At 45.8% G+C, this 11,869-nt stretch overlaps 2 protein-coding genes across 2 annotated transcripts in view; both read right to left on the bottom strand.

Moving 5' to 3' along the window:
• Positions 1 to 424: 424 nt before the first annotated feature.
• Positions 425 to 1,939, bottom strand: LOC121998358 (F-box protein At2g02240-like). Its single transcript, XM_042553262.1, has 3 exons — positions 1,602 to 1,939; positions 1,398 to 1,516; positions 425 to 970 (listed from the first exon to the last, which is right to left on the bottom strand). Exons 1-3 carry the CDS (start codon positions 1,887 to 1,889, stop codon positions 535 to 537), a joined length of 843 nt encoding a protein of 280 aa, XP_042409196.1. The 5' UTR covers positions 1,890 to 1,939; the 3' UTR covers positions 425 to 534.
• Positions 1,940 to 2,619: 680 nt separating this feature from the next.
• Positions 2,620 to 11,869, bottom strand: part of LOC122014448 (disease resistance protein RGA2-like) — a 66,626-nt gene continuing 57,376 nt past the window's right edge. Inside the window, exon 2 of the mRNA XM_042570682.1 lies at positions 2,620 to 2,720. The gene's annotated coding sequence lies outside the window, so the exon portion shown is untranslated. The remainder of the gene's footprint in view (positions 2,721 to 11,869) is intronic.

Below are 11,869 nucleotides of genomic sequence, written 5' to 3'. Positions count from 1 at the left end.
AGCCATCTCAGCATCCCCTCCTCCGGGACGTCGCAACTCAATCAACATCTCGTCACCTCACTCGACGGTCCATCTGATTCAGATTCCGGACGGGTTCAACTGTGATAGCTATTCTCCGTAGGATGGGACCCCTCCTTACCGCCGCATCACATTCGATGCAGGTGTGGTAAACAACTTAGTAAGAGATGACCGAATGGTGAGTGTCTCAGTTGTCGAGTCATTTAGACTCAATTTGCGTAGAGAAGAATAACACATTTCAAGTAGACCTGTTATTTTTAATTCTACAAATGAGAAAGAATTTGATTTCATTAAATCAGATTCGAAACATGATTCAAGCCATGTTTAATTTTGGAAAACAAAGATTTAGATGTCTTTCAAGGAACTTTTTAGTCCGTAAAAGCAAGCAATAAGAAGCATTTGATGAAACATCTAAAGCCAACTATTATAACAATACACAATCAAATAGTTGAAATCACATATCAATGTATCAGCACATCACCATGAAAACTACATTTAATTGAGTTTACAAACAAATTAACCTAACAATTCAACATCCACCTTTCTTTTGGTCGGCCTAATCTCAAATCCAGCGAAAACAAGGCCTTTCTTCCAATGGAGTTCTTCAACGTCACTAAATATGATTGCAATCTCTCCTTCATCGCCTTGATCGTTATAAATCTCGCCTAGCTCCATTTCCAACCATCCATCCCCTCTCAACTGTATTTGCTTTTCTTCTTGTTCCTCATCATCCTCTTCATCATCTGGTTCCAAAGAGACACGATTTTCTTGTGAATGAGCTCCTAATTTGATGGAGGCCTTTTGGGAGTTGGAATCAAGACCATATGAATCAGGATTTAACTTGTAGATCATGTATGCTGTATACATTGTCTTTTGCGAGAGCAATCGACTGTCTATTGAGCCGGTTATATGAAGCCAGCAAACAGATAAAAGCTCTGCCTGCCTACTAAACCTGAATAAACTTATAGTTAATCAAATATCATATTAAACAATCAACTATGTATCAAGATGCAGCAACCACCCCATCTGTCCACAAGGTGGTGAGCAGGGCAAACGGGCATATCATGAGTGTTGAAAATTCATAATTGTTGAACAATTGAAAAGAAGAAACTCATGAAAATCTTTATAATTCTCATAATGAAAGGAATGATAATGATTTGGTGGGTATGTCAGGTATGCACCATGTCAATTTTTCAAGTAAACTAATGCTATTAATGGTTACTGGCTGAAAGAAGAATAGTTTGAAAAGAAAATGAGATATTTAAACGATTTTAAAAGTATGAGAGCATTTTGAAAAGAGGGTAAAAGAGCGACAATGTTTTTCCTTAAAAATAGTTGAAATAGAAGGCAAAACATTTTTTTTAAACACTAGGATTTACCTGGAGTGTGGAAGAGAAATCCATCTCCAATACTGAGGAGTTTCCATCCAGGTTATACCCATGGTTTCCGGAGATAGCATGTAAGTCTTCTTCCCTGTTGACCTTTCCAATTGGAAGCTCTGTACATTGAACGACAAGTCAACTGCAGCATTACTTGTGCAATCAAATTCTCATTTATCGTGCACATGACATGAATCTACCTACCAGTCTGCCCTCGTCGACGAGGAGGGGATGGCAGAGGCAGAAGTACAGCTCCTTCCTAGAGGAGTAATCCACCGGATGCGTGGCGCGCGATAGTATCTCAGCCACGTCCGAAGGCAGGAAGGACTCCCACAAGACATCAGTTTGTGCCGCAGCGAGGAAAGACTTGCAGACCAACGACGACCTGCAGACGTCACAAGGCGAAGTGAAGGAGAGCAGATAGCTGACGCACTCCTCCGGTAGCATGGAGAAGCCGCAAGTGGATGGTCGCCCTCTTTTCTCTGTTGCCATTGCCTGGTTCCACAGAACAAGTGATCGACGATGGCACTTGTTTCCTTTGATCGCAAGTGATGAGGGATAAATATTAGTTCCAGCAAAGACTAAGCGGAAGTCGTGGCATTAATTTGAAGATTCTTTTCTTGGAAATTTCCGTAGACAAAGTAAACATGTTGACCTATTCAAGTCTTCGCGCTTACTGATACAGCCAGAATAAGCAAACGGTCATGGTGCTGGGATATCACATCAGTGTGTATATTAAAATTTATTGACATTAACACCATCCGAGAACTATTTAAAAAAACACACAAATTTGTATATATATAAAAAATCTGCACAGCCGACAGTCCTCCGAGTTCCCATTTTAATAATGGCTGCCACTCAGCTTCTCAGATGACTGAGGTGAGGGAAAAGGCAAATCCCCTGTTTCCATTCCACTCAGCTTCTCACATCTCACGCCATTGATCTCATTGTTGAGTTGGGCTAAATCTGTCATGCTACTCTTGTGATATGGCAACTCCAGAAAACATATAATACTCCATGCTTTACAGAGTATTCATGCAGGACACGAGTCATGCATCCCCAATATTAAACAAAGTTAATAGCAAATGCAAAGTAAGTGTATCTTTACTTACATTATAATTAATTACACCTGCGCATGTTTGCTTTGGTTGCCCTTGTATACCTTTAGCCTTCGTCAAATTTAATATGTCTAAACGCAACCTTTAAAAACTCAGCTCGGTTTGATTGGTCCTGATCTGAGTAGTTTCACCTTCAGCAAGCAACCCCCAACTTTACTGAGGCCTTCCTTCATGCTATGAATTTTGCTTCCTATTTGAATCCATTCTGTACAGTAAATTAAAAATATTATTGAAGCGTTTTGCAAATTAATGATTGGCTAACATTACTATGAGAATGCTGTCGGCGAAAATGAATTTCTGTAATGATCTACACATGTTCACGCATGATCTTAGCATTTCCTTTGGACCGTCTTAACCGTTTGTTAATATTATTAGTGTGTGCCAAATGTTTCAAGACACTATTTATGAATTTGTGAATAATTATTTCATAAAAATAAGTATTTATCATTATTTTTTTTACATATATATGATTAATGATAAAATCCCATAAATTAATGAGTATATTAATAAAACAGTCCTTGATCAGATAGATATCTAGAGGGGGCATGAATATTTAGATCAACGCTGAATATGTTAGGTCGAGATAGAACGAGAGATGGATATCCAAATTATACTTGGGGTGCCTTGAGTTTAGAGGTACACTTGACACGACCAGATTAAGAGGAGACCACATATTACACATCATTGGTCTTTCCTTTTATGAACAAGTGTAACTGATCTTTTGACTTGAGACCTTTATTTATTCTATGCACAGAGTTATGTATTTTGACACCGTTAAAAGTAGTATTTAATCGGATTATGATTAATACGATAGTTGGGTGTATAGCAAAGCGTAGAGAGAATAGTGTTAAGTCAATAGAGGATTCATCGCTCTCTTGGATTAGGAGTTAACATCTTGATTACTTGATAAAGATATTAGTGACTCGAAATCTATGACTATGGGAGAAATGATTTATCATTCAAGAGGAGTTTATTATATCTTGGAAATCAAATAAAACAATTAATTTGGTAATGATGCATAATGTACCGAATTAATTGGGATGTAGACTTAGATGAACAGATTGAATTATACAGTAATCGATTCATGGTGGTTTATAGTTTATAACTAATTTTATCACGTTGGATGGTTAAAAATTGTTGCTAAACGATTATCCTAGTCTGTGTATGGATTTACATTGTCATCGTGTATAAAACATAGAGGGTTGCACGCATAACATGTAAACATGAACATTATTTATAATTTCAGAATAAGAATTAATTGGATTATTAATTAATTCTAAAATATCATAAGCTAGTCGAGATTAAGATCAAATATGGATTTATTTGAGCCAAAGAAGAGAGTATTTGAATAGTCATAATCATGATGATTATTGGAGAATTCGAATAGTCATCATAATGATGATTAATGGAGAATTCGAAGAGTCATCATAATGAAGGTCATAAATGAAGAATTTATGGAGGTCATAACTCTTATAATTAATGAAGATCATAAATGAAGAATTAATGGAGACATTAACTCTTCGTATTCCTTGGAGGCTATAAGTAGTCATCCTTGGAAAGATTCAAGAGGGGCACTTCTCTCCATTTCTCTATTGTCGACTTCTTCTTCGTTTTCTTCCACCGGAAGAGATCAGTAGTGCTTCCAAGGCTTTGTCGATCCAAGAGGCTAATACCTAATGGACCATGCCAAGTTCGTGATCTAGTGCACATAGATACCACTGGAGGAGTCACACGTGAGGGCTCTTATCTGTCTGTGATATCATTCACGCCTATCGAGGACTCGAGTTATGTTTTATGTTATTTTGTAAACAAAAAAATATGTACCATAAAGAGATCCATGATTTAGTATATGTCTTTTGCTACGTTCCAATTCCAACAATATATGGGCATCAAGCTTTAGTTTCTGCACATAGTATCTAAGTAATCTGAGATTGTGGCTAATTATAAAAAAGAGCTAGCAAACGATAATGATCTCATTGTAGCAAACTCTTGCAACTTTTGACTCAGGACTCGGAATCAGGCTATGTCTGTCGTCACACGTGAAGAATTTGAAAACCTATATTTGTTATTGGTGTAATCGTAACCGTCAATTTTCAGCCCTAAATTCTGATGTTTAAACCCTTTTTAGGGCCTTTTTGCCATTTTTGGTATTTTTATTTTTTTTGAGTATTTAGAGTAATTTTCATATTTATGGTATTTTTTAGAGAGGATTTATCGTTGATACGGTTGGCAATAGAGGGGCCCAAGAGGAAAGGGTGAGAAGGGTCAAGGCCATATAGCGGTCAAAAGTCAAGAGGACGTGGCGATCAATAGTCAAGGTGACTTGGCAGTCAATAGTCAAGCTGACTAGGCAGTCAGAGGCAAGCATATGGGGTAGTCAGAGGTCAGGCAGACTTGTCGATCAAGGGGGCAAAGTAGTTGAAAGACAAAGGGAGACGACGGGCGGAACACCGGGCACAGGTCGGGATCGGCAGAGCTGGGTAGAGGCAGCTCGGTCTACAGGCCTGCGATTCGAAGGCCCGGAAGTGCAAGTCACAAATCACAGATCGGAAGCGTCAGAGCTGTGTAAAGACTGCCCGATCTACAGGCTTACGGTCGAGGGCCAGCAAATACTCACGGGTCGGGATAGGCAGAGCTGGGTAGAGGCAGCTCGGTCTACAGGCCTGCGATTCGAAGGCCCGGAAGTGCAAGTCACAAATCACAGATCGGAATCGGCAGAGCTGGGTAGAGGCAGCTCGATCTACAGGCCTGCGATTCGAAGGCCCGGAAGTGCAAGTCACAAATCACAGGTCGGAAGCGGCAGAGCTGTGTAAAGACAGCCCGATCTACAGGCTTATGGTCGAGCGCCAGGAAATACAGGGTACAGAGTACAGATCGTGATCGACAGGGCTGTTCAGGGTTAGCCCGACTGACAAGTAACGCTTAGAGGCGGGATCTGGTCGAGGGGTGTGAGGTAGATGCAGACCGCGATAAATAGAATGAGCTAAGCTGTGCAGGAGTCGGAAGATCACAATTGTCCGTCAAGGGTAATCATTACATACCAGTGAGATGTGCGAAGGCGGAGGTTCCTAAACGAAAAGATGCCCTCATAACCAATAGTAGCCTGACATATGTCCTTCGCTACAAGACAAAACCCATGTGTAAAGGCGGAGGTTCCTAAACAAGAAGATGCCTTCACGACCAATAGCAGCACGACAGGTGTCCGGGATATACGACAAAGCCCAGCGTCTAACGTTTTCTGACAAGGTTGCAGGTTCTGGAAGCAAGGCGGGTGCATAAAAAGGAGGGGATTCCTCATACGCGGGTACGCTCTCTCGTCACTTTTTCCACAACTTTTCATTTTCAGTCATTTTTTTTCGGCTCTCTGCTTTTTCTGGGGAAAAAGGACCTGAATTGAGCGTCGGAGGGCCTGATCCGGGGACTTTTTCCCTGGGTTCTGGTCTCTAACGTGAGGAGGGAGATCGTCTGAGTGTGTGCAGGATCCTGCAGCATCGTCAGCCGCCCGTGGGAGCCGAATCACCCTCGACTTTCCGTCAACAACCAGGCCGTCGCGACCAGCCTTCGTCCGACTCAGCTTTCGGACAGGATCAAATTTGGCGCCGTCTGTGGAAACACAACAGCCTGATCCGAAGCATGAAGATGAAGGACTCTGGTTGAAACTCCAGCAAGAGGATTAACGTTACCATGACCGCGGGGGAGTACGAGCTCTTCAAGGAGGTCAGAAAGCGAGCCGTCTCTGAAAAACAAGGCACGGTTTCACGACATCACCTAGCACCTGAAGCGTCCAAAGAACCAACTCCTGTTTCCGACAGGAGCTCAAAGAGAAAGCAACCGGAAGAACTCCCTCGTACTTCATTCCGAGAGCCTCGCCGCAACTATCATTGATCTGGACCTCGAGAGCATAGTCCGAAGAAAGAAGAGCCGCCGGCGTCGGTGGCGGAGAGCTCTTTACATCCACCCCGGGATTCAGGAAAGGGGAAGGCTATAATCTTTGCCAGAGATCTGCCTGAAGATCCGGATGATAAGTTACCCTTCTCGGCTCAGATCTTGAGGGAAAGCCTGCCAAGGGGTTATCGAGCCCCAAACATCGGAGAATATGATGGGAGCAAGGACCCGGAAGAGCATCTGCAGAAGTTCAAGAACGCGGCTATGTTGTATCAATACAGCGATGCCGTCAAATGCCGAGTCTTCCTACATACCCTATCAGGATCGGCACAGAAGTGGTTCGATGGATTGCCCCCAGAGTCCATCAACCGCTTCATGGATTTCAAAATGGCCTTCCTACGTCGTTTCGCCAGTAGTCGTAAGTATCAAAAAACCGACCATTGCCTTTTCGCTCTTAAACAGGAGCCGACCGTGCCTCTGCGAGGCTACATCAACCGGTTCAGTCAGGTGGCCAATGACGTCCCCTCCGCCACCTCAGAAATATTGATGAGCGTCTTCTCCCACGGATTGCGAGAAGGGGAATTCTTCAGGGATCTCATCAAAAACCCCGCTCGGAGTTTTGACGATATGGTGGAGAAAGCTTCTTGCTACATCAAGGTGGAGGAAGCTCAGGCCGCTAGGAGGAAGGCTGAAAAGACGGTGGCTCCTGGCAACCGACCTGAAAGGAGAGCACCCCAACCAGCTCAGCCCTTTCAGTGCATTCAACCCAGGCCTGCCCCTCAGCCCGCTCAGGGAGTCAGACCAGCCCCACGAGTTGCTGCCATACACGCGCCCAGGCCTGGGCCAAGGGGAGCACCATATTGAACATATCATCGGTCCAGGGACGCATGATCTCAGTAACTGCTTCCAATTCGCTCGTGATTCCAGGCGAGCTGCCGAGCAGGGTCTGCCCCCCCCCCCCCCTAGCGCCCCAAATACAGAGAATGGAGGAAGAACGGGCCGCGGCTGGACGTGCTCGTCAGACCCGACCCGACCTAGCCGGTCCTTCTAACCAAGTCGGTCCCGGGGAAGATCGAAGAGATGCCGGAGAGCTGGAAAACCGGGGCAATGCTGCTGTGCGAGAAATCGACATGATTTCAGGAGGGCCCACTGACGGGGACTCAGGCCGAGCCCGTAAGTCACATGGTCGGCGGTTAATGTAGGAGCCGTGGGATGCAGCCACGAGCAGGCGTTCGACCCTGTTATTAGCTTTGGGCCCCAAGACTTGGAGGGTCTAGAACTGCCCCACGACGACGCTCTCATAATCAAGGCCGTTATTGCTAATAGCCGAGTGGCTCGGGTCTTTGTAGATACCGGGAGCTCGGTCAACATTTTGTTTAGAGCTGCGTTTGAGGAGATGCAGATTGATGCCGCTGAGCTCCAACCCGTAACCACTTCTTTGTACGGGTTCACAGGCAACGAAGTCAAGCCCATGGGTCAGATCAAGTTGGCCATCTCCATGGGCACTGAGCCACTGGTGCACACCCGGAGGAGCACCTTTATAGTGGTGGATTCGCCTTCCTCCTACAACGTCATCCTGGGAAGGCCAGCTCTGCATGAGTTCCGGGCTGCTGTCTCCACTTTTCACCAGAAGATCAAGTTCCCGGTCGGCGAGCAGGTCGGGGAAATCAAGGGAGAGCATAAGGTGTCTCGCAGCTGCTACATTGATATGGTCCGGGTGGAGACGCGCAAAAGCTGGAGAACGCAGGATGGTGGTGTACACGCTATCCAAGAGGAGCCTCTGCCTATTGCCGAGGAGCCTATCCCTTGGGAAGAGATTCAATTGCACCCTGACAGAGCAGAGAGCATCACTCGCATTGCCAGTGACTTACCGCCGGAGCTTAGGTCGGAGTTGATACAGTGTCTGAGCCATAATAAGGACGTTTTTGCTTGGTCACCGGAAGAGCTACCCGGAGTCAAACCAGAGGTAGCCGAGCACAAGCTGCATTTAATGCCCGAAGCCAAGCCAGTCAAGCAGAAGAAGAGAAACTTCTCTGCCGACCAGAATAAGATTATCCGAGCTGAAGTGGATCAGCTCAGGAAGACAAGACATGTTCGAGAGGTGCAGTTCTCGTCCTGGCTTTCTAACGTTGTATTGGTAAAAAAGCCTAACAACAAGTGGAGGGTGTGCATAGACTTTCGCGACCTCAACAAAGCCACCCCCAAAGACTGTTATCCTCTCCCGCGGATCGATCAGGTGGTGGATTCAACTGCTGGCTGTGAGAGGATATGCATGATGGACGCTTATCAAGGATATCATCAGATATCCTTGGCCAGGGAGGATCAGGAGAAGGTTAGCTTCTAACGGCTGACGGTACTTTCTGCTATACGGTCATGCCATTTGGACTCAGGAATGCTGGGGCTACCTACCAAAGGATGATGGATAAAGTCTTTCGAAGTCAGATTGGGCGGAACGTCGAAGTCTATGTTGATGACATCCTAATCAAGTCCCTCCTGGCGTCCAATCTCATAAGAGATATAGAGGAAACCTGCGGGACTCTAAGGCAATATGGCGTAAAGCTGAATCCTCTGAAATGCTTGTTCGGGGCAAAATGAGGGAAGTTTCTGGGGTATCTGGTGACTGAACGAGGGATAGAAGCCAATCCTGAGAAGGTTCAAGCACTTCGGAACATGCAGATCCCTCAGAATCTGAAGGAAACGCAGAAGCTAGTCGGCAGGATAACAGCGCTGTCCCGATTCATCTCCAGATCTGCAGATCGAGCCGCGCCCTTCTTCAAAGTGCTCAGGAAAGCAGCCAAGTTTCAGTGGACGGAAGAATGCACACAGGCCTTTGAGGAGCTAAAGCAATACCTGGAGTCTTTGCCATCGCTGTTTAAGCCTGTTGTGGGAGAGCCCCTTTGGGTCTACTTGTCAGCCACCCCCGAGGCCGTGGGGGCCGTGCTGGTTAAAGAGCAGGACAATGTACAACGGCCAGTGTATTTTTTCAGCCATCTATTGAAGGGGGCTGAGTCTCGGTACACGGCCCTGGAAAAGTTGGTTTACGGACTTGTTCTCATGGCTCGGCGCCTCCGACCGTATTTTTTGGCGCATCCCATCACCGTCCTGACAAACAGTACAATGGGTCGAGCTCTCACCAAGGTGGAGGTAGCAGGTCGGCTTATCAAATGGGCAACCGAGCTAGGGGAATATGATATACAGTATCAGCCCCGAACCGCGATCAAAGCACAGGCTCTGGCGGATTTCTTGACAGAGGTTTATCAAGCAGACTCGGAGGAGGTCTGGAAAATTTATGTAGACGGGTCGGCTACCCATCATGGAAGTGGTGTAGGTGCACTTCTAATATCTCCGCAGGGAGACATTATGCAGCTGGTTGTACGGCTAAATTTCAGAGCTACCAACAATGAGGTAGAATATGAAGCCCTATTAACAGGTCTGCAAGCAGCTCGGCATGTAGGGGCTAGCCGAGTCATAATATATTCAGATTCCCATCTAGTAACTCAGCAGGTGACCGGGCATTTTGAGGTAAACAATGAAAAGATGCGAGTTTACAAGGAAGCCTATGAAAAGATGAGGGAAGAGTTTAAAGAAGTCGCAGTCACTAAGATTCCCAGGGCTGAAAATGAAAGAGCGGATGAACTAGCTAAAATGGCCAGCTCCCTGACCACTTGGGCGCTTGACAGATCTATAGCACAGACCTTCCTTATAGCTCAGATAGATCTACAAAATAACCTGGGAGAAGTAATTGATTGGAGGGCGCCCATAATAAGCTTCCTCCAAAAAGGAATTGTACCCACCAACTTAGAAGAGGCGCGCATGCTCAGGAGACAGGCCCATTCTTATGTTATGATCGGAGATCAATTGTACAAAAAGTCTTTCTCTAGACCTCTGCTCAAGTGCTTGAATACGGAAGAAGCAGATTAGGCCTTACGGGAGATACATTTGGGGTGCTGTGGCAATCACGCAGGTGGAAGAACGCTGGCCCGGAAACTATTATTGGCCGGGTATTTCTGGCCTACCCTGCAGAAGGACGCACAGAAGCTGGTGAATACTTCTTTGTCATGCCAGAGGTATCAGAACCTGACGCACCGACCCACAAAGCTGCTGAGAACTTCTATAGTGTCTTGTCCATTTGACCAATGGGGTATGGATATCGTAGGACCTTTCCCGATGGCTACGGGGCAAAGACGTTTTTGCTGGTAGCAGTAGATTACTTCTCCAAGTGGGTGGAAGCGGAAGCCCTGGCCAGAATCACTGAAGATGCGGTGATCCAGTTCTTGTGGAAGAATATCTTTTGCAGATTCAGCCTACCTCATAAGTTAGTGTCGAACAATGGCAGACAATTTCAAGGACGGAAAATACAAAATTGGTGCAAGGGGTTCGGCGTAACTCAGGCCTTTACTTCGGTGGCTCATCCTCAAAGCAATGGTCAGACAGAGGTAGTCAATCGGGAAATAGTGCGAGGGCTCAAAGTCAAGCTGGATCACACGGGAGGCAGTTGGGTGGACGAGCTGCCGAGCATTTTATGGGCCTATCGTACGACACCCCGAGAAAGTACAGGTCTGACACCCTTCCATTTAGTGTATGGTAATGAAGTAGTAATACCTCTGGAGGTCGGGATACCGTCCGTGAGAAGAATGATGTATGACCAAGGGAACACAGAGCTACGGCTGGCCGAACTAGATTTTATCAGCGAAATTCGTGAACAAACAGCTGCCAGGTTGGAAGCCTATAGACAGAGGATGAGACAAAACTATAATAGAAGGGTGATCCCCCGATTCTTCGAAGAAGGAGACCTCGTCTGGAAGCAGATGAAACCCTTAGGGGAAGTGACAAAGTTAGCGCCTCAATGGGACGGACCATACAAAGTTATCAAGAAATTGACATCGGTTGCCTATTATTTGCAGGACGCTCAAGGAAGGAAGCTGGATCGACCTTGAAGTGCTAACTACCTACGGCCCTATCGGGTTTAAGGAGGCTGACTCTGTTGGTGTAAGCCGGGTCAGGAGAGGGGCCTGGAGACAGTAGGATAGTCAAGTAAAAATCCGAAGATGCATATGTACATGTAAAAATTCCTCAGTTTAAGCGGCTGGTACAGATCATTTAAAAGGAGCAAAAATCTCATCCAGAAAGCCTTGAATGATTTTGTCTTGATCCAAAAAGTCTGCGGGAGGGATGGAGTTCAATAAATTCTGCGCGTGAAGCTGTCGGATAACCCCAGCCGCCATGTATGGTATGGTAGCGGAAAAGCGTGCCCCAGCTTGGGATAAAAATTCAGGAGAGGTCAGATAGGACATTCGACTTCGCAGGCAACGATCCTCCTCTCCTTCTTGATAGATCGCCAGGGCAGCGGATACTCCCGTCAAAGCCGCCCGAGACTGGGATAGTTCCTCCCTCAGGGCCCTCAGCTCAGCTCCTTGAGCTTCCAACTGAGCTGCTTGAACCTCCAGTCTATTGTTCTTCTCCTGCAGA

The sequence above is a fragment of the Zingiber officinale genome, chromosome 1A, assembly GCF_018446385.1.
Source record: "Zingiber officinale cultivar Zhangliang chromosome 1A, Zo_v1.1, whole genome shotgun sequence".
Classification (NCBI taxonomy): Eukaryota; Viridiplantae; Streptophyta; class Magnoliopsida; order Zingiberales; family Zingiberaceae; genus Zingiber; species Zingiber officinale.
Note: the sequence above shows the minus strand (reverse complement) of the source record. Positions and strands in the feature narration are given on the sequence as shown.

Bases quoted from the DNA above. Each gene is read 5' to 3' on its own strand.
- LOC121998358 (XM_042553262.1), bottom strand. From the start codon at position 1,889: ATGGCAACAGAGAAAAGAGGGCGACCATCCACTTGCGGCTTCTCCATG. The intron at 1,517-1,601 runs GTAGGTAGATTC...TTCAATGTACAG, and splicing joins TCGTCGACGAGGGCAGACTG to AGCTTCCAATTGGAAAGGTC. The intron at 971-1,397 runs GTAAATCCTAGT...AAGTTTATTCAG, and splicing joins ATTTCTCTTCCACACTCCAG to GTTTAGTAGGCAGGCAGAGC.